Source organism: Stegodyphus dumicola, chromosome 1 (assembly GCF_044657685.1).
Source record: "Stegodyphus dumicola isolate Sdum_Otavi_A_Nest chromosome 1, ASM4465768v1".
NCBI lineage: Eukaryota > Metazoa > Arthropoda > Arachnida > Araneae > Eresidae > Stegodyphus > Stegodyphus dumicola.
In genome coordinates this window covers 94,701,797-94,725,760 of record NC_140768.1, presented here as the reverse complement: position 1 = coordinate 94,725,760, position 23,964 = coordinate 94,701,797, and the positions used below count along the sequence as shown (strand labels likewise).

Genomic DNA, 23,964 nt, shown 5'->3' with positions numbered 1-23,964 from the left:
TGAACATAAAAAAAGTTATGGCAACCTTTAACACTCTATCAAGAATTTTAAAGATAAGGTATTTTGAAATATTCGTGATTTAACTGTTGAATTTTATGTGTGAAGAAAATGATGTTTAATAAACTGAGTTAAAAAGACGAAAAGGTAATAACAGAAAGGTAAAAAAAAGTTGCATAACTCTTAATAACAAAACTGAACATTGATAGGATAAACTGAGAAAAGGCTGAAAAAAATTTAATGGCAGCACTTAGCATAGCTTTAGGAATCCTAATCATACGCTGTTTTGCTACTGAGTTTTCTGTGGCATATGAATGAAAGTGATGTTTAGTAATAAAGTTAAATAGACACACACACACACACACACACACACACACACAAAAAAAAAAAAAAAAAAAAAAAAAAAGTGGTGCAGATCATCTTGTTAAGAAAACTGAACAGAACATATTTTGATGAACTGAGAAAAGACTGGAAAAAAACTATGGCAACACTTTATTAGGAATTCTAAAAATTTTGCGATTTTACTGTTGAATGTTATGTGGCATAAGTGCAACAAAAATATATTTAATAATAAAGTTAAAAATACAAAAATGTTGCATTAGCAGGAGTGAATCCAAGAGCAGATTGATTAACTGACAAGTAAACCTTCTCTCCTTTGATACCATTTTCCGGAAATCCATATATTTTCTGAAAGTTTATATCACAAGAAAAAAACCTATAAAGTCTTAGGGGCAGAGGGACAAGCATTTAGGAGCTATAGAACCCACAAAAGTATCACTGAAGTGTGTATAAATGGGCATATTTCCGTAATGGCGTTTCTATTTCTTGTACGTTCATGGATTGTCTGCTTCCAAAGGACCTGATGGTAAAGTCCTACAAAAAGAACTGGTACCTGAAGGATTTACATGAAAGATCCAGCCTCTGGATATTCATTTTTCAGATACTACAAATCTTTTGTTTGTTACATAATGGGCACAATCATTATCGAGACACAGGAGCACATTTGGCATTGCAATAGTTTTCTGGCCCTGCTGTCCTTTTAACTATATTAATTCAGTGCTTCTTGTTTTAAGAACTTGATTAAGTATGATTTTTATAAGGGTAGATACTTGGACAACAAACCTGGAATGCGGACTGCACCAATGGATTACTGCTTCGATTCGTTAACAAATAACGAATATGCAAAGTGTGAGGCTTTAGCTTTTGTAAAATGTGCCCAATGTGAACTGTCTCTGCCTGTCTCACTGTTTATTTGATGAATTGCACACTGATTGTCTCTTGTAATAGATTTTGCTTGAAGTCAATAACAAGTCACATTTTTAACATCCCAACGTATAATGTTTCTTTTCAACGAGTTGTTTTCCCCTTTAAATTGAGACCCCAACCTTCTTACCATATTATTATTATTAGTTCATATAAATATGTGAAACGAGCATTTTAGAGACTTTTGATGTCATGTTTAGAACACTTTCTGATACTTTGTGGGTCCTATAACTCCTAAATGCTTGTCCCTCTGCCCCTAAGATTTAACAATTTTTCTACTTGTGACATGAGCTTTCAGGAAATATATGGTTTTTGCAAGAAACCGGTATCAAAGCTCAGCGAGCACATTACTTACCATTACAGCAGGAACCTTAATAATACCTCTCACGTGACATTTAAAACTGAATCCTTTTAGATTTTCTTTCTTTCTTTTTCAATTTTTATATTTCAGATAGCAATTTACAAAGCAATAAATATACCAACCTTTCTTCTGAATTCTCGCCCCCCCCTCCTTTTCTGAAGAGGGTTATTCAGGAATAAAACTAACAGAAATCAATGGAGAGGGATGACCACCTGAAAAGGGGAGAACCTGGAGGGAAGGGATTGTTTATTATCAAGCCAAAAGCAAGGAGGAAGTCAAAATATGCTAATATGATGCCGAAAATACAAAGTACAGCTGTATCCCCTTTCAAGATTCTATACTTCTGTTTAAGATGTTCCTTCAGGATGGATGGGAATGGAAAGGAATCATTCCATAGGACGGAGTTTTTGCGCCTCTAAGCTTAATTTCAGGAAACAAAATCACACACACACACACACACACACACACACAAAAAAAAAAAAAAAAAAAAAAAAAAAAAAAAAGAAATTTTAAGTTCATCATAAATTTTGGCTTCATTTTAGATTATTACTTAAGCTATCTTGTAATTAGCATTTAATAATCTTTTTCCTTTATTTTACATGAAAATATACAAAAATAATGCTTGAGAAATTATTTTCTGAAAAAATATTCAAATTATTCCAAAGTTTTAATGGACAAAATACATTAATACACTTTAATAAAAAAAATATGAGAAAGACTATTTACAAGAAGTAATAGAAGCTTTCACAGGAAGTGGAAGGCAGACACTTGGTGAGTTCAGTCTCTGATAAAATATCCGTATCAGAATCACTAGAAATAGCCTAACTCTTTAGAGAATGAATCACCACTCTCATCCATGTCGGCTCATTTACCATGTGGGTACATCCTTCCTCTGATAGACACTGCTTGCTAACCATAATAAATGGAAGTCAAGGCTTTCCGAAATAAAAAGGGAAGTACATGAAATGTAAGCGATAAAGGCAATGCAAAGTGTAATAGAACTCCATATATAGTAACCCTAAAAGACCCTACAGAATAGCAAAAAAGAATGAAAAAAAGATTCAAAGGGCTATCAGAAACACAAATGCTTCTACTATCACGTGGCAAGTTAAGAGTTCAGATCTGTTTGTTTATATTATGCTTTCCCTACTCCCCCACAAAAGCTGACTCCAAAGTTGCACAGAATGTAATCAAACTACAGGTCAAGATCCTAAAACTACCGTTGGATTCAAAAGTAATGGATACATGATGCCATCTGGTGGTCTTTAAAAAATGGTTCACCCATCCCTTGGCTCACTTTCCAGTGATGCATGGGTGGGATGCCTGACTGTGAGAGACGTTCATAGGGAAAGCATAGCAGAAAATTACCATGTAATATTTTTGGCTGTCGTACCCTTTTACAACAGACATAATTCTAAAAGCCCCCAGGGCCCACCAGCGGCCGAGCGGTAAAGTCGCTGAACACTGGTAGTTTGGTCCGAGGTTCGAATCCCGCGAACGGGCTGGCTGCATGGGCATTTTCGTGATTTTCCCCATGTGTAACATGTACACGAGCCAGTTTCCCTTAGAAAGTCCTCCACGAAGGCATCCCTCCTCTTAGGCAGATAGCCCTCATGTGCTTTGCCATAACTCAACACCCGTAACCCATAACCTAAAAGCCCCCAAGAAGTTCGTAAAAACAGGAAAAAGGATACAAGACCATTGGATTTTATTACCTAATGCCTTCTCATTCAGTATCCGAATGGGACCATCGAAAGGTATACAGTATTGGAAAGGGACTATCAAAAAGTATATTATCAGTTTAGTGTTCAACACTCTATAGTGTACCATCACAGCTTGATAACATGCAGATTTCTTTGTGTTGAATTTTAAGAATTTTGAACAAATCCAACATAAGCTCACGCAAATAAAATTAAAGATCATTAAATATATTCCAAAAAAATTACCAAATAACACCTGAAACAAACATGCATAAATAAACACATCATTATGATGCAATCTATTAATAATTATTTATATTATACCTGCAAAATTAAAAGGCATAGTAGATTTCATTTTTTAAGTTATGAAGTTTCTGATACACACACCTAAAAAATATTCATCTTGAGAAAAAGCTAGAAAATATTTATAAATACAATGCTCACTCACTGTCTATAGACAAAATCATTGAGAGTGTTTTAAATCGAATGCAAAATAATTCTAATGGTGACAACGACTTAAAAAATACTGTTTAATGATGGAGGAAAACATTTGAAATTTGTGGAACAATAAAACTGTATAACTGATCAATAAGTAATTAACTGTATTTAAGTTTTAAAACAAAACTTCTACACAATGTATGGTTGAAAAATGTTAAAAAATTTTTTCTTTTAAATATTTTTGTATGTGAGAAGATCAATTTCTTTCTTTCATTTCTTTTTTACATGCCTTATTTTGCTGTAAAAATATCAAAAAAGAAAATCACTTTAAATGCTTTACTTAATTTACTCTTTTTTTAATCTATTTTTATGACTTCAAATGCATGAAATTCTAAATTCCACACATAAAAAATTCCATCAAAATAACTAATTTTTATCCATACATAAAAGAATACATACCTTTGAAGCCTGAAATTCTGAAAAATTTTAATCTACATGTCTCATGTACATTTTTAATATATATATACATATAAAATAAAAAGAAATTATACTAACCATTTCGCCACCGGTTAAGTTCAGCTTCTGCTCTTGACAACTGACTTTTAAGTTTTGAAACCTTCTCTTTCTCTTTCTCCCACCTTCGTTTCCATTCTTCTGCGGTAAGCTCTTCATTCACAATCACAGTGTTCTTGATTGTCTTTGCTCTAAAGAAATCATCATTGTATGATGTAAATTCATTTCTCATTAATAATCCAGTTACTGTAATATGTGGTAAGATACAATTCTTCATTTTATAAGCAACAACTATATCAAAACATATTTTAAAAATATGAATGTCTTACAAATTCAAAATCTCATTAAACTGCAATGGATAAAGATATTTTGTCTATTACTGCACATCTTAATACCACTTTCACAAATGCCAGCTAAGATGTGAAAATATAAAAATTCAAGGAAATTAATAAATTTGGAATCCTCTTAATTTCACAGATTATAGTTTTAGTTTAAAGGGAGCTTCTTCTTTTTAAAAAAATATTTATATAACCCAAACTGTAGTATTTGAGGAAATTTTAAGCATTATGTGATTAGTGAGCTCTTAATAAGCCATACTTATCAAAAATATTAAAATTAATGAAAATGCTGTATGCAATTTGTTGGTGATGGTTGCAAATGAATTCTTAACATTTAAATTTTGTAACTACAAACCAGTGGGAAAACAAATTACAAGAAGCTCTAGTCATCAAAGATAGGACTGCATAAATAGTGATTTTAACACTATTAAAATTATCAAATGGAAAGCTTTAGCTAATAGAACAGCGAAGCAGAAGAGGACCTTAAGGACAGTCATGGCTCACCCCAAACGGTGATTCTAATAGAAGAAGAAGCCACAAGATGGTTAAAAATGCTCTGAAGGCTTATTATAGCTTATTCAGATACAACTTTAAAATGAAAAGCCTTTGTCACCTTATACAAAAGTTTTTTTTAGAAAATGTATTTTAGTTTCATGATACTGTTTATTCTCTTTCTTTCTGCCTCTTTTATGCTATTAACCGTATACGATACCTTAAATTTATCTTTTTACTTTGCAAATAGATTTCTCATTGCTTTTTTAAATATGAGGAAAATGCAAACCTGATGCTACACTATTTTTCCTACAGAATTTATACCTCATTTTGCTGACATATACTTATTAAAATTGCTATAACTACGTAATTATTATCAAAACTTCTTCTAACCGACATCCTGTTGCTCCAAAATAATTAAAAACAAACTATTAAAATGCAAAGAAATATAAAATATAATTTGCAAAAAAACTACCTAAAATTTAAGAAATCATTTTAAAGAGTCCCCCCCCATCATTTATCCTTTTATTTATTTGACATTAATTCATTTTAGAAACAAAAATATGCTTTATAAACCATACTGTAAACTTCACATTCTTAAATAATTGAAAAGCAAATACTATGATGCAAAGAAATCTAAAATGTAATTAAGAAGAAAACTACATAAAATTTAAGAAATCATTTTAAGAAGAATTCTTTCATCCTTCATTCTTTTATTTATTTCATGTTCATTCTAAAAACAAAAATATGCTTTATAAACAATAATGTAGATCACATTCTTAAATATATGGTACTTTCCCTTATAAGCAGATCAGGTCAATGATATTCATTTGTAGTCAACAAGGAGAAAGCATCACTTGTCATTCGCTAAATCTTTCAGCAACATATAGCTAATTAATACTACTTTTGTCCAGCTATATTCCAATTTTGATCTAAAACACCAAGGCATGGAAGTCAAGGATCTCATACTTCTCTTCCCTTACCAACAGCCTCTCCAGGACATTTCTGTCTGACTGGATTTTAAATGCTCCCATGTGCATGCACCATATTCTTAAGTTTAACAACCAGCAATTAAACAATTTGAAGTTTGCAAAAAGAATTTAACAAATATTATGGGCAGCTGTACAGATTTTAAAGAAAAACGCTCACTTCATTTGAAAAGGCTATCAAAGTCTGTTTCTATTCATAAGTAGCACTCTTAAAATAAAATGGCTCTTTAAAAAGAAATTAGTAAGGTTTAAACTGGAAACTGGATAAAGTTAAACTTTATATGAATATTCACTAGAATATTATGAATTATTTTAAGAAATTTCTAAAATAAGAAAATTCACAACTCTTTATGCTTCTCCTTAAAGAAGGCTGAAAAATATATAAGCAGATAGAATTCATCTGGTTTTAGGCAGTCAACAGAAAATACATTATGATTACATTTATCTAAGCCCACAGCAACACATCAGTGGAATGTATGCTTATCCAATTGGTTTACAAAACATTACTAGCTATATTCAGACTTCATACTAATTTTCGTTTTCATTTCCTATCTTTATCTTATATAATTCAACTTTAAATAAAACTCCAATACTTTCAATAGAATGTAACCTTCATAATGATTTCATAAAAAGAGGGGGAGAAGCAAACTGAGAAGACAGGCATTTTAAAAAAGCAAAATATAAATGTAAAAAAAAAAAAAAAAAAAGCAGTGTGTAACTAAGTACCCCCCTTCCCTGAGGGAAAAAAAAAATACATGAGCTGCTTCTCTTTGCATACAAATATTTCATTTGAAAATCACTGCATATAATTTAAAAAATTTTAGCAAGACAGGTTAATGCTTCTTATAAGTATTTATGCTTTTCATTCAAAAATGACTTCAACACATACCTTCTTCCAAATTCCAAAGTAGATTTTGTTTCTGATTCGTTATAGGAAGCAGGAGAACAACAAATGATAATTGTTGTGCGAGAATTACCACCTAAACTTTCTTGCAATATACGTGTCAGTTTGCTATCTCGATAAGGTATATGACTTTTCTAAAGAAAATAATAAAAAATAAATTATTAAAAACAAATATTATAAATTGTAGCTTAGATAAAAGACAACAAAATTGATATGCTATCATACAGTGCTTATTCAGGAACAAAAAACCATACCATACAAAAAAGTTAACCTGTCATATATTACCAACTTTACTATTGAAAATATGTATGTATAAACATGCATTTATACACTTTAACATCATTAAAATCAACAGATAGCATACTAAGTGGAGACATAAAAATGGAACAAAAAATATACACAAATAATTCAATACCATACAATGTAAAATATTTAACCCACAGATCTGTTTTCAAACAAATCTGCATCATCTGTGAATAATGTTTCACAGTGTTACAAATTGGGTAAAAATAGTTTCACAAATATATACTTGATTGCAGAAGAGAAAGGCATATGCTTTATAAATACTCCAGTTAGGAAATTATTCAATTTCTTAATCCTTTTCAGATATGCATTCCCATATATACATTCCAGGCATCCCACATACGCATTGCCTCTGAACATCTCTCACAGCCAGGTGCCCCACTCATGCATCAGTGGAGAATGTGCTTGCGTATATGCATATTAAGGTGAACCATTATTTCAAGACCATTAGATGGTATTATGTGTCCATTACTTTTGAAATGAACATAGTTTTAGGATCCTTTGACCAATCTGATCATGTTCTGCCTAACTTTGATATCAGCTGTTGCGAGGAAGGATGAGAAGCATAATGTAAATGAACACAATTTGGTTCTTTAACTCACCATGTGATATAAACAATTGCATTTCTGACATCCCATTGAATCCTTTTTTTCATTCATTTTTTTTTTTTTTGTTACTAGGTAGTCTTTTTAGGATTACTATGTGGGGTTCTGTTATGCCTTGCATTACTTTTATTGCTTATATTTCGCGTACTTCCTTTTTTATTTTCAAAAGACTTGACTTCAATTTATTATGTTGACTAAACATTATTTATCAGAGGAAGGATATATTAGTATGATAAATGAGTCAACTGGCAACATAAATGAGAGTGATGATTCATTTTCTAAAGAGTTAAGAGAGCAATATTTGTAGTGATCCTGATACGGTCATTTTACCAGAGACTGAGCCTTCCACTTTCGGTAAAAGATTTCGTTACTTCTTGGAAATAGTCTTTCTTGTACTTTTTTTATTAACTATAGAGTTTATTTTATTTTGTCAACTAAAACTTTGGAATATTTTGAATATTGCTTTAGAAAACTATTTTTCAAAGTAACCGTTTTTTCATATATTTTCATGTACAATAAAGCAAAAAGATTACTAAATGTTAATTTTCATTTACATGGTAGTAATAATCTAAAAAAGTATCAAAAATTATGACATTAGGACTCAAACTTTTTTTTTTTTTTTTTTGCGACTTTTTTCCTAAAGCTGGGCTTGGTGACACAAAACCCCTGTCCTGTGGATGATTCCTTTCAACTCCCCTGTGTCCCAAGGGAACATCTTAAAGTCATGCTGTCTCAAAAAGGCTACGAATTGTACACAGTATCAAAATTAAGTACACAAAGAATATTTTAATTGTAAATCTTTTACTTACATTGCCATCAGCAAGGGCTGATATCACATTTCCTAGTGCAGATAAAGATTTATTAATATTTTTTGCTTCATCTAGGACCATACCTTCTGCTCCAGTTTTGCTAACCTTAAAGAGATAAAGTATTACTACACAAGAGCTTTTAAAAAAGATGATATATATAAAGGAGGAAAAAAAGAAACTTCTGAGAAAAACTAGATATACAGGTAACCCTCGTATAACACAGTAAATAAGTTCCTAGAAAATGCCGTGTTGTGTAAAACCATATTGTACAAGACCCAGAGCCAATACAAAAAGAGGGGTTACGTTCCAAATACTCATTAAAAAAAGCATTTTTTTATGCTACATAAATAACTTTAATTTTTATTAAAAATATAAATGTATGGACAATACAAAACAAAAATATAATTTTAATTTAATGCAACTTTAATTTAATTAATTTCTTTGTAGTCATGGCTCAGTATAATCAAGCGAGAATGTTTTTTCGGTGGAATGAGATTGCTGTCATTTTCAGAATTTTTTTCTTCATTTAAAGTTCTGGCACCTTCTTCCTTCTTTAAAAAATCTGTAATTTTCCTTTGCTTACTAGTTCTTACCAGATCGTTGTAAATTTCTTGATACGGAGCTAGACAGTTTTGCAGCTCCCTTTTGAATTTTCAGCTTCATTCGGCGGAAGGGTCTACATTCAAGAAAAATGACTCGAGATTTTCAGCTAAGCTTAGGCCTTTTTTTAAAATTTTTTAATTGTTAAATTATTAACTGCACAATCTTCATCAATGCTAGCATTTTCAGAACTGATTTGAATTACAGCTTCAGATTATATGTCCATCAAATCTGCTTCGTCAAATTCTTCTTCCACTAATAAATCTTGATGTCCTCAATAACCATATCATATCCAGAAAGTTCTAATATGCCACAATTTCATTTTTTGACAATTTACGCATGTTTTCTATTTCAACTGAAGAGGGCTATATCTTCTTCCAACATGCATGTAACCTTGATGTTTTCAGTTCTTTCAGTGACAACGATATGAAGTTGATACAGTGCTTGATTGAAAATTTCTTCCACGCTTCTATTACATTAATTGATTTTGAATCAGTTACGTCTAAAATCCACTGTAATGCTCTCCTTATGTAATACATTTTAAAGGTATAAATAATACCCTAAACAAATAGTTGGAGTAATGAAGTAGTGTTAGGAGGTAGGAACAGTATTTTGACGTTGGAATGACTCAAATCTTGTGGGTGACATGGAACATTATCTAATAGTAATAGAGCTTTGAGGCTCAAATTTTCCTGCCTTAAATAACGTTCAATGTCTGGCACAAAACAATTTAAAGTCCCCTGACACGTTACTGCACAAAAGTATTGTTACACAATCTTTAGACACTTTAAATTCAAGTGCACTTTTTTCTTTTTCCGATATAAAGGTTCCATTGTGCATTTTTTTCCTTCATAGCCCAGTTTCATCTTCATAGAAAACTTGATCTGCTGTGTATCCTTGCTCTTCTATAATATTTTGAATTTTTTCAGGAAACATCCTAGCAGCTTCATAATCAGCCGGTGCAGATTCTCCTTGAATTCTTATGCTATGAATGGCAAAATGCTTTTTGAAATTTTCGAACCAACCTACAATACAAAACAAAAAATATCATTTTAATTTAATGCAAATTTAATTAATTTCTTTGTCGTCATTGCTCAGTATAATCAACCGAGAATGTTTTATATATGTCATTGCTCTGATTGACAAATCTCTGGTTGGTCATTGCTCTGGTTGACAGAGGGTTCTCCATGTTCTTTATGGTGCATGTAAATTTTTAGTGCTTTTTGTTTAATGATATTACCATCCAACAGAATTCTTTTTGACAACTTTCATCAATCCAAATGCCAAGTGCCTTTTCCATCTTCTCAATTATTGGCGCCCAGGGGCGAGCTGCACGTTTTGCGGATGTTGAAAATCCTGCAGCAACTGCACTTCTTATGTCTTTTTCATTTTTCTTAATAGTCAGGACCGTTGCTTCATTCAAATTAAGACTTTTTCCAATGTGAGATGCCTTTTCTCCTTTTAAAAGACGATACAAGATTTGTATCCTTACTTCTAAAGAAATAAATTTCCTCTTAAGCAATGTTTTTTTTTATCTTTATCGGACATGTTTTTGAACTGACACTTAATGTCTTAAATGCAAAAAAGTTATTCTTTTAACACCCCGTCGCTTCATGCAGACCGACGACCAGCGGCATGAAACACTTGTTGTCAGGTCACGTAGATGAGGAAGCCGAACATTCAGGCTGTGCATTTTGAAGCTCTTATTGTGACCTCATGTCGTTCATCTGCGATAGTGAGGTTCCTTCATTGTTATCAAGTGACTATGGTCTTTTGTGACTGGTATTGTTTCTATTATGCTATACTTTGATGGTCATGAAAGGAAACTATTTTCCCTTGTTATGGTTGAAAATTTAATGGTCGGTCACCACCATGTGGCTCGTCTTTCTGGGAATTGATGTTCTTACGGGAACCAGATCTTGGAAGACAACTTGCAGGACTTATGAAACAGGAATCTGGCACGAAATAGGAAAGTTATTTCCACCCCCTTCAAATGCCATTTCAATGTGAAACTACTACTTTCTTGAAATCTTTACCTTAGGGTGTGATCTTTGTTAATTTTCAGATAACAGACTAGGGCGAAGGAGGGAAGGTCATCGAGTGAAAGGGAAGTTTGTCGAACAATGACACCCTGAAGAGAATTTTTTTATTGTATCAGAGCAAAACCGTGTTGTAGGAGGGTGCTCGCAATTTATGAATCATGTTATAGCAAAACTGTGTTACGGGATGTCATGCTGTAGGAGAGCTACCTGCACTTAGATACATGTCAGTTTTTGCAAACCACTCACTATTTAATACAAATCAGTTAAAATAAATGGATATTCTGCATATCTACTTTGATATATCTAATATAAATTTGATTTCAATGTTACATAAATATGTTTCTGCATCAATATTTAAAAAATTTTCAAACTATTAATACAACATAAAGTTTTAAACTAAGTACAATGGAATAATTACAAGAATTTAAATATATACCTTTTCACTACCAGCTAAATCTACTAAGTACAATTTTCCACTAAGTTTCTTTTGGTTTTCTAAATTTTCTTGCTTCACATTTATGAGAAAGACACTGTGGCTTCGAGAACTGTGTTCATTCATATCTGTACAGGAAGAAGTAAATTATTACATACTATTGAACCATTCTTGTAAAAAATTACATTTTGATATACTATATGGAGAAACATAATAAATGATAGATACCATGAAATATCACAACATTAGAATGACTGATTACAATAATTGAACTTGATGTAAATCTGCAAAACTTAAATACAAGCCAGTACTACCTTTCAAAAAGATAAAGTGAAGAAAGGAAAAAGAAATAATATGAGGTAGGGCAGCTCCAATTTTAATGTAACACAATCACATAAAACATAAATTTTTCATCAGATAATTTGTGTTTGAAAAGATGTTTAAATTTTAAAAAATTCTTATGCAATAATTTATTATTAGTTTATTAAAAAAGGGGGTAGAGAGGAAGCTTTTTACTGAATGTAAGAATTATAAATTTAAAAATAATTACAAATTGCACTGCTATTCCTAAAAAATAATTTTTAATTTACCTACTTATTAAATTTTATTTCATAGGAGGAAAGGAAAAAGACTTAAGTTCTAAACTTCTAAACTACAACATACTTGTAACAGCTATATGCCTATTTGCTTTGCCTTCATCTATAACTTCCATTACTTCTTCTGGGCTAGTAACAAATCTTTCTGTTGCTCCCTGCAAAAAACAGCACATTAATACAAACGATAGAAAAACATAAATGGACTACAAACCATTTTGAAAAACAAAACAGAGCATTCACTGTATTAGTCACACCAATGAACTTCCTTCTTTCCTATTTTTCTCATATGAGAGCAGCAAAAACATTTATAAAAATAAAGATACTAATTGAAAATTGAAACAGATTTTAAGCCTCAAGTTTGCTTTTTGCTTTACTACAGATTCATATAAGATCTCATTTATATGGCTTTTTCAGAGCAGGCATGCCTTTTTATACAATTTGCAAAGTTTATGTATTGATTAGGATAACACAGTAGATAAAATATAAGTTATTCTTATATGACTCCCCTGATTTCAGAAAATTATAATATTTTACTGATGCTGATGGAACTGTAGAAGAATTTTTAAAACAGGTAAATTTGGGAACTTAAAATTTCTGTGCAGATATGTTCTTAGGATGCTTTCATCATTATCAAAATTTTTGTTCAAATGTCTATCAAAATGGTTTCAGTTAAGAAAAATGATAATTGTATTGTACAGCTTGTGAAAACAAAATTTATGGTTAATGTGCAGCAGACATTTAGAATGCATAATTGAAAGAACTCTATCTGATGTGAAGATAATTAAACCACTGAAGACAAATGTTTTTGGCAAAGGATTAGTTCATTAGAGTAGAAAGACAAATTATCTTTGTTTCTCAGCAGTCTGCTGAGGCACATCAAATATCTTCTTTCATTAGGTCAAAAAAGGGGGGGGCAACTTACAAGGTGACAGGAAAATGCTTCAAACTGTATATTTATAAATTCAAAATTATTCAAGAACTGAAGTCAGATCATCAAAAATCTGAACAGTTTGCTTGTGAAGTTTTCCAATAAAGTGATGAGAACAATGATATTTTTTTTTTCAGCATCTTTGTTTTTTCAAAGACACTTATTTCATGTGAGAAGAGCATTCAACATATATAATATCAGAAACACAAATCTGAGAAACACAAAACCTTTATGTCATAAGTAAGTACATTCAAGCATACTCCAAAAGTCAACACAATGTCAGAGTCTGAGCTTTTATTTCATAAGCTAGCATGTTCAAGATAGTCCAAAAGTCTACCTGGATGTCCACCAAATGTTGCATTCTAGCATGAAGTTAACTTTTCCAATTTGCTCTTCATGACTGCAATAAAAATCAAAACTCCTATACTGATGCAGAATGAGCCTTATAGCCCCTAAAATTACTGTTCTTAGTCTCTCTCCTTCCCCCTTAGTGCATCAAAATTTAATTTACAAAACAGCAGTTCAAGATACTGAGACAACACATGTAAGCAAATGAAGGAACCACTGTCAGGCTTGAAAGTAAGTATTATCAGATTATTTTGTATCTTATAAGGCATGCTTATGTTGAAAGTTACTTAATTTTTTTTGTACAATTAATATAATATTACATATTTATATACTGATTTTTAAATACGTGTTTCAGTGAAAGTATCCATTAAAAAATTAATTTACAGTCACCTGGTATAATGAAACTTCACTTACATATTTACCACCAAAAAAGAATATTCCACAAACTAAATTTTCACTGTGAAAACAAATTTGAATTATTTCAGCATTAGTAATGAAATATTATATATTTAGTTGACTGATGAACTTTTATCTGCACAACAGAAAATAATACTAACACATAATAAATTTTAAATTGAAATAACAAAATGAAGGCAAATAAAAACTGAAATAATAAAATAAAGGTCAAATAATAAATTGAAAAGCACTGCAACTTGATAGAAGTTAAATGATATTTAACTTTATCAAATTACGTGGGGACTACAGCATTTATACGTGGGGACTACAGCATTATATATATATATAGTTTAACTCTCAATGAAAAAGTTTAGTAATTTATATCAAAGATACACAAAGCTTCCTTGATCCAGTAAATATAATCTTAACTGAAGCAACTTCTTTGGTTGTGGGATTTAGTAATCAGCAGCTTAATGAAGACCATACTACTGATTATAACAAATATATATTTTTTAAATTTTGTACATTTGTAAATACTTTTAGTGAAATTATATGTGAAGTTGTAGTATCTTCTGCATAATGCAACATGAAAAATCTGAAGAGGACAAACTCTGCCAAAAAAATAAGATTGCAGGGAGAAGGTCTATTTAATAATGAGGTAAATGGCTATCTTGTTAAATTGAGGAGATATCGCGAAGATGTTGATGGCTTTGGCAACTAATTTTTTCCACCAAATTTGGCATGAAATAAACAAAAGTCGCCATATCTGATGACTATCTGGTAAAATTTTGGTCTTGTCCTTGTACAACTGAAACTGGTACTGTAATAGAATAATTGTATTTTATCCCTAAACAGGGTTCGTACACATTTCCTTACATGAAAATTAAGGACTTTTAAGGACCATCAAAGAAAAAATTAAGGACCTATCAGCAAACAAATAAAAAATGAATAGAATAAAGCAATTATCCATACAACCAACTTCATGCTTGTAATTTCACTTTAAGAAACTAACAGAAGTGTGTATTATGCACTATTATTAAATTCAATTTAATACTTACCATCTAACTCCCTACAAGTTATGAAGTAGATAACATTAAATTAGGAACATAATTTCTTGAAAAACATGTATAAGTGTATTTTACACTAATAACAGTCACTATTTTAGACATATACATGATTATTATTTAACTTATTTGATATTTATTTAAACACAGTCAACTACTATTATAATCACAATGTAAGAATATTTTGCAGATTAAAATGACTGATTTGTAAACATACAATTTATTTCCTTGGTTTTTTCAGAGATACTAGAATAATAAAATGTACAATAAAAGATACAAAACATTTGTGCATTTTTTAAATCTGAAATCTTTTCAGCTATTTTAACATCTAATTTATTTATGTCTATTTCCTTTTCTTTAACTATTCTTCTAAGTTCATTTGCTTTGATAAACAAATCAATGTTCCTGCTGGTCTCAGCTTCATCTGCTAAAGCATCTACTTCTTCATTAATATCTTTAATGTCCCTTTGAAGAATTTTTTTCTTCTGCTTCATATATAATCAATTTCTTCCTCAATAATATTTCTTTTCTTTTTGAATTTTCAGATTTAGTTAAAGATTTTTTTGTTCTTCTAAATACTGAACTTCTAAATAACGAACTCCACTTCTTGCAGAAGCTGCTGCTGATCTCATTTCTTTATTAATTTCAATATTAAGAACACATCCAGAAAATTTTATGCAATCAAATACTGTGCATTGAAAAATGTATGATGAGTCACTTAAATTTTCAATTTCAATTGCTTTATTTACAGAGAAGCCCCTTTCCACAGAGGCCTGTTCATGTAACAAGATAAGAATACTTTAATAGCGAAAATATACATTTTTTACTATATATATATATAATTTATTTCCTCAACAATATTGATTAATTGATTATATTATCTCCTAAGTTTAATTAAAGTAGAATTATTTTATAAGAGTGAATCCATACTGGTAAGTTATATTTTGAAAGATGTATATATATATATATATATATATATATATATACAGTACAAAGTCCGAGATCCGGACATCCAATATCTGGAATAATCTAAAATCCGGACCTCAAAGCCACCACCAACCAATTTTTTACGGCTTTTTTGAAGGGAAGGGGTATGCTTTACGCACGCGCATTAGATTTTTTTCCTCCTCATAAAAAAACATGCCGGAAATCCTGATTCTTAATCTCAGTTTGGCGCTAAATAAAATATCTCATTATTGAAGAAATAATTATTTTAGCATAAATTTGTGTGATTAGTAACTTGACTCCATAGCTGCGTATCTGCTTGGCATAATCTCAAACCGAAACATTTGTTAATTTTACACCAACTAATATTTTATATCCTTGATGCCGAAATCGCGAATCATTATTTATTGTATTTTGCTTTCATCACCGCATGTTTATCAACGGATGACAACTTGAGTGATGAATCATGCAGTGACGCCAAATAACAGAGTATTATCCGATTACAGATTTAAGTTTAATGCGCTAAAATGTTGACAAGGGGAGATTTAGCAGAAATTTCTTTCCTTATGCTAAAAATGGATTTTGTTATTGATACTCATAGGACAAACGATTATATTTAATGCTATTTGAATTAAGAATAACTGATTTGTTATTCACATAAAGCCAGAACCAGCGCCAGAGCTCTCATGGCCGCACCAGGTGGCAGAATTTAGCGAAGTTAAACAGAAGTTTTTCATTGCGATGACAATGCCCAATCATCAATGAATTAATGGAGGGCGAAATCTGTAGTATGGTTCTAAATCCAGAAAATACAGCTACCGATAGTGAAGTAACAGAGAGTTACTGAACGAGAAAAAATTTTGATTGACAAGTTATTCGGAATTCTCAACACAGCAATTTCAGGACTTGAACAATGGAACTTAATAACTGAACAAGAAATTATATGTCTATAGTATTAGTCTAAAGTATTAGCAGAGAAAACAAATCAAACAACTCACATTGAAAGAAATGTTTAATAAAGTAAACATATAAATATTAAGCTCTTTTCTTTTGTAAACTTTGATACCCTTTAAATCATAAATGCTTCATTATTTCATAAATCACAATTTCATATTTTCAATTTTATAATTTCTACGTGCCATCTTAGTAGATTTAAAATGATCTAATATCCGGAAAAATCTCAAATCTGGGATCGCCGAAGTCCCGACGAGTCCAGACCTTGGACTTTGTACTGTATAAATATATATATATATACTATAATACGGAATGTATATTTTCAGTTAAACTTCTACCCAATAACTTTAGTAATTCATGAAAGTTAATTTTGCATCTAGTTAATTCAGGAAAATTAGTTTCAATTAGTTGTTTTCAGCTTTAAAAATATTTAAAAATTTTTAATTAGTTATTTTCAACTAATAATTGTATCGCCATTAGCAAAAATTATGCATTACTATCAACAACATAGGTTTAAACCAAATACTTAATTGTCTATTGAAGCTTCAAAACGTATTTCCGAACTTCACTTTTTCTCGGCTAGAGTTACCGAATTTGCTCTTGGCGACCTAAAATCGAAATGGAGCCAACAGACCAAATCGATAACAGACCCTCTGCAGAAATAAACTCATAATCCTGATATCCCATACACATAGTATGTGCAAAAGAGAATAAACTCTGTAGAAGGTGATAAAAAATTAATTTATGGCTTAATTGAAACAAACACAGAAATTAAGCTAAGCAAAACCGTGTAAAAACAAATTGAAATGATAAAACGAAACTTAATTTACATGTGAATTTTCACTGCTGACTCTCCCATTCTAGAAATTTCAATTTGTTTCAGACAAAGACCACATTTAAGGATTGCCATCCATCAATATTCAGTCTTTGTAGTCAGCTTGATGAAGCCACAGTTTATTGAAAATGTTCTTTCCAGGCATCTCGTTCCTATTGGCGTCGGAAGGGTTGTGGCCTTCCAGGTTTGGATTGCTCTAATTTTGGCAAATATTTTCAGAATCCCCCCCTTTTCTTCTCGAGCACCTTCATCATCACTTTCGCCTCTTAAAGAACTTCCGGCTTCACGCTTTCGTCACAATCTGCCTAAATTTATGAATAACACGCTTCGAAAGATTGGGTGAATAGGCAATCAGACACCGATACTTTCGTTCGGGTAGCTAATTTTTTTTTTTTTTTTTTTTATCGTTTACAACGCAAATCCGCCAACAGATTGGTTAAGAGCCGTGTAATTTTAATACCATATTCATGAGAAATCGTAATTCACACTTAGAATGGCAATCATTAGAAATGATAAGAAATGTCAAATGAGCAAAATTAAGGACCGTTTATTCATTTTGGCCAAAATTAAGGACTTTTAAGGACCAAAAATCATTTTTGAAAAAATTAAGGACTTTTAAGGACTGTACAAACCCTGCCTAAAGGAAACTAACTGTATTTATTGGACCCTTAGATGCCTTCCAGTAATTTCAAGAAATGGAAAGTACTAGAGATTTTTAGCATCTTCCATTTCTTAAACCATGTCGAGTGAAAATTACATAAGTTGGAAGAGCATCTGTTCTCAATGTTTAGTTCAGAGCTGACGTCAGAGTATTGAGAAATTGTGCAAGCTACACTTTTTGGATGAGTTTTGCATTGCTTTGTGCCTGATGTTATTAGTAGTTTGAAGGGGTAACTACTGATTGTGCTCTGCTATACTCAGAAGAGCTGTATGAATACTTTTGTGGAAAGTTCAAGAACTATAAAAGTGCTTTTTTTAGGGGGGGGGGGAAATTTACCAAGCTATCAATGGTTCTGTGTACATTCAGCTTATTGTGAATTTGTATGTACACAACAAAACTGGCTGATTTTACCAGCTAATCAATTAACATAACTAGCACCAGACTTTATCAGCTATATCAACTAGAAAACCAAGTGTAAATTTCTGCCTTCTACATGAGAGGAGGCACAAAAGTAATTTATACCAAAGACATTGGTCATTTAGAAAATTTTATTTTAATCTTCAAGGAGAATAAAACTAATTAAATTAGATAAAGTTTTAAAAATGCACTTTTGGTAATTAGATTTAGGAATCTGGGTTCAAAAATTTAGGGGAATTTTATATCTAGAATAAACTTAGTGTATACCCTATGAGCTTTACTTTTTTAAAAAATCCCAGATTTAGTAATTTTATTTAACAAATTTTAAAAATCCCTGATTTCTTACAAAGGAAATCTACTTATTTTATATAGACTTCTTATTTGAATTCTACATTATGTGCATAAAAGATCAACTTAGCAATTGTAAAACAGAAATTAAAATGCTTAGCATGAAAAAATACATTATTAAATAACTAAATGATAATTTGTTATTAAAGAATAAAATAATTTCATTAAGAACAAACAGGCATGAAACATTAAAATTATCCGAGTGTCTCAATAAATTACATAACTTTTTAAACACAGCTCTATACAGTATAGCCAACTGATGTGAATTTATAAACATCTTAACAGACATTTACATTTCAGTAACATAAATAATACACTTAATAACTATTAATATAAGAAAAATATATGCATTTTACCTTAACATAAGGTACTCTGTTTTTGTCTTCATGCACAGACAAATTTGTTTTGGAAACTATTAAAGAAAATGTATTTAATAGTCAGCAAAGAACACCATGAAATAGATAATATAATTCTAAAAATTCTTAATCATTTATCTTATACAATACCATCTAGTAGATCCCTGATTTTATCCAAATAAATTTCAAAATAGGATACCTAAAAAAATAAAAGTATATATTTTCACTTATTAATTACTAACTTTCAATGGTTAATAAAAAAACAAAGAAAAAATATGTGTTCACAACAATTTAATGATAGCACACCAGAAAGGAGCACTTAAATTAAACATCACACATAATAAACATATTCAAGAAACACTCACTGTAACTCAATTTTGATTTAAACATTTTCAAAACATCTAAATTTACATTTCAATTATTTATCACATTGAATTTAAATTGCAATACTTTCTGTGGAAGATTTTGAAGTAATTATGCTGAAAAATAATATACATACAGGGTGGAAAAAGAACAAAATTGGAGAAATGAGTAACTTTTGACAGTTAATTAGGGAGTACAGACACTTGTAAAAAAAGGGGGGTTCTTACATATAAAATGAATGATTGCCCCCAAGGTAAATCACAATACTTTCTTTGTTGGGAATAAAAATTTTAACCCCTTAATAATAAAGGAAACATTCTAGATTTAAAAAATATAAGAGATGGTAATGCAGACCTAATAATAATGGTTTAAAATAGTATGAAAGCATAGCATACCAAATATTAAATGAAAGCATTACCAAATAATCATCTAACATATAACAGTGTTTATATAGACTTCACGTGGAAATTAAGTACTTTTACGGACCATCAATGAAAAAAAATTAAGGACCTATCAAACAAATAGGAACTGATTAAACTAAAGCATTTACCAGAACTTCATAAAATTAACTTTATAAGTTTTTTTCAAGTAATTAGCATTAAATTATAAAATTTCTGAAAACCTTTACCTTTTAAACTTAAAATAGTCGCATATATGTTAAAAAATATTACAGGCTTTTTATTTAAATTTACTAATCGTTAGCCTTATACCGATTATTTCTTTCATACTTAAACTCATCGCATTCCAGAGGCATATGCAAATTTTATGCCAAGTGGCATAAGTTAAATTATGAAGTAAAATAAAATTCAGCATGATTTCTCACAGAAGTTTGGCTGTTGCCACTGCAGCTGGTTGCTTAGCGACAGCTGATCAGAACAAATGTGAATGCCTGACGTTGGTATGGTTGATAAGTGTTGAAAGTTAGCTACACTTTGTCCGGCCCAGTTAGCGTTGTAGCTTTGTGCACATTTGCTACAGTTGTAATCCTGTTATTATACAGTACTTAATATAAAGTTCCAATAAACTTCTGAAGCACCAGAGGTGACAGATTATGTTAATTTTTACATTTTTGTGTTCTACTTTGAACCCACAATAAGGATTAAGGTAAGGAGGTAACTCACCTTAAACATGTAGAGAAAACATCTCAGGGTGAGTAGTTAGTAACAAATAATTAAATTATATATTTAGATACCCTTAGTCAAAACACATTTACATGGTTACAATTAAAATCATCCAGTAAAACATCCAGTAAAAAATATTAAGAACATTTTAGAGCAGTTATGATAATGATTCTAAAATGATATTAGTGTTCTTTTATTTTCTTCAACAAACAAATCAATGAATACACCAAACAGTCTACGTTTCATCTAATCCATTAATGTTTCAACAATTAATAAACATGGAAAAAAGTTAAGGAAAAATTCAATTAAAATACTAATATTAAGAGAATCTTATCCTGAGACTGAGTTTATGACTTTTGTTTAGAACATGATTCAGACAGGTTGCTTACAAATTCATTGATTGTTTTTTATATAAATTCATTGATTGTTGCCTTGGAAACGATATAGGTTCAATAGATGATAGTGAATAAGATGTACCTCTGAAGAATGATTTTCTCTCTTTATAGCATCAATTTCTTTTTCAATGAATTTCCTCTTCATTTTAGAATTTTCAGATTTAATTATAGATTTTTGTTATTCTGAAGAACTGCTTATATTTACAATGTATACAAAAAACTGCTTATTTTATTTCTTTAATATGATTAATGAGAATAAATATGAACTAATAAAAGGTCAGGACGGACATCAGAGCCAGTATGGCAGAATTTTTAGAATTTTATAAAGCACCAAGCAACAAATTTTTATAATTTGGAGCAGACACTGAAGTAAGTATGGTGCACTGAGACAGAGAAGATAAACATGTTAAGAGAAAAACTTCTGGGATCACAAGGAGAAAATTCAAATAATTTTCACTTTTCTTCCAAAAATTCTACAACAGATAAGAAATTCATTATAAATTTCCCACAAAATGTACATTACAAGTTAATACCATTACGATGCTTTTTATTTTGTCACATTTTTCTGGAAACTGTAGGTCTATAAATCCTTCTGAGATGCAAGTCTATCGAAAGAAGAATTATCCCTACTAACTCTGTAATAGCAAAAAGTCAGATTGGGGGGAGGGGATTTCAGAAAAGAGAAATGGAATTCTTAGGAGAAAACTGATACATCTTTAAACATTCTGAAAAAATGATATGAGAAAAATATAAAAGAAGACAAATTAATTTTTAAATAATTACAGTAGCATTCCTTTCCTCCCCCTATAAGAAGCAATTTGGTAATTGCACCTTATAGCCATTTATTAGCTTGTTTATTATTCAGAATCAAAATATTTCCAAGTCACCAAAATGGAAAGTAATGTCACTTTAAACTATGGCAAGACATAATTAAAATGTTTTATTTTAATGTTATTTCTTAAATATAATTTTAATATATTATCATTATTTTCATATTTTCTTTTTACGAATAGAGAATGTTTATTAATCGTCTGACTGCTCAATTTGTGGACCGAAATCGCTTCAAAAATTGTGTATTTTTTTTTCTTTTCTTTTTTTTTTTGCAAATTTTAAATCTCTATATATTGAAGAATTGAAAAATGCATTTTTTCTTTCTAGAAAATATTTTTTATATAGATTTTTATCATGAGAAACTAAGTTGCCAGAAATACCAATTTTTAAATGTTATCATCAAAAAACATTTTTTTAAAATAAATTTCAGTCGAATTACAGTTAATTTCTATTTATTGCATAATATAAAAGGTAGAGTTATAAAATTCAAGAAAATATAAAGCACTGAGGAAAAAATACATTAAAAATGCAGTTTAGTATGATAGAGTTCAAAACGGGGTTCAAGGCAAAGTCCAACTTCACAGTTTTTGCACGAGATTCAGTAAATCTAATTAATAATCAATTTACTTATTAATCTAATCAAAAATCTAATTAATAATTGAATAATTTAATTAAATAATCAAGATAATCGCTGAATGTTTTCGAGCGGCCATTTCTGTAAGAAAAAAGCGGCAAAATGTCGTGTTTGAGCGGTAATACCACGTGCCTTCAAACGCCCCAATTTAGCGGACAACTAACAATATTTGTTGTCCAAAACGTAAACTAAGCGTCTAATACTGTATATAATTTATTTCAGTGGTCAAATGGGGAAAAAACGGGATGCGCTCATCAATAAAGGAAGAAAAACACATGCTCGCGGGATGAGCAGATTTTGCTACATTTGAGTTGCCCGTGGAAATCGCGGGATAAGAATCCAGAGGGTTAAATAAAAATAATGATAATGTATTAAAATTATATTTAAGAAATAACATTAAAATAAAACATTTTAATTTTCTTTTGCCATATTTTAAAGTGACATTACTTTCCATTTTGGTGACTTGGAAATATTTTGATTCTGAATAATTAATGTTTGTTAAATTCAAATTTCATTCCTTGCATCAATAGCTCAAGAGAATTATTTAAAATTAAATTTAACTTTACTTTATTCTTTTGAAGCAATCATTATTTTTATCATATTTATCAATGTTTATGTTTGAAAAAAAAAGTCAAAAATTTGCAAATCTCCAAATAAAGAATTCTGCTCACAAATTGATCTTGAAATTGCCAAAATGTTGATAAGTTGCCAAATTTAGCACTGAATAATAAAGAATTCAATTGAGACAGAACCCTAGTGCCTAAAAACTCAAGTATTCACCATTAATATTAAGTAGGAAAGAATTCAAACGTTAACATATCAAATACATATTTGTCAATGCATCGCAAAAAAATTCCTCGAAAATGTTAATTCGGACTCAAAATGCCAGTCATAAAGAAACAGACAGAAATGTGAGATTAGAAAAATTAAGGACATTTTGCCAATTTTGGCCAAAATTACAGACAGTATGAACCCTGTATAAAAC

The 23,964-nt window shown here is 30.4% G+C and overlaps 1 protein-coding gene across 2 annotated transcripts in view; it reads right to left on the bottom strand.

Moving 5' to 3' along the window:
• The window catches only part of LOC118193548 (kinesin heavy chain-like), a 204,472-nt gene that overhangs the window by 61,379 nt on the left and 119,129 nt on the right, over positions 1–23,964 (bottom strand). For both annotated transcript variants that reach the window (XM_085817867.1, XM_085817870.1), the window contains exons 5-11: positions 19,786–19,834; positions 19,636–19,691; positions 12,451–12,538; positions 11,791–11,915; positions 8,713–8,817; positions 6,981–7,129; positions 4,315–4,463 (exon numbers count right to left, since the gene is read on the bottom strand). In XM_085817867.1, the coding sequence (XP_085673993.1) occupies positions 4,315–4,463; positions 6,981–7,129; positions 8,713–8,817; positions 11,791–11,915; positions 12,451–12,538; positions 19,636–19,691; positions 19,786–19,834 (721 nt within the window). The remainder of the gene's footprint in view (positions 1–4,314; positions 4,464–6,980; positions 7,130–8,712; positions 8,818–11,790; positions 11,916–12,450; positions 12,539–19,635; positions 19,692–19,785; positions 19,835–23,964) is intronic.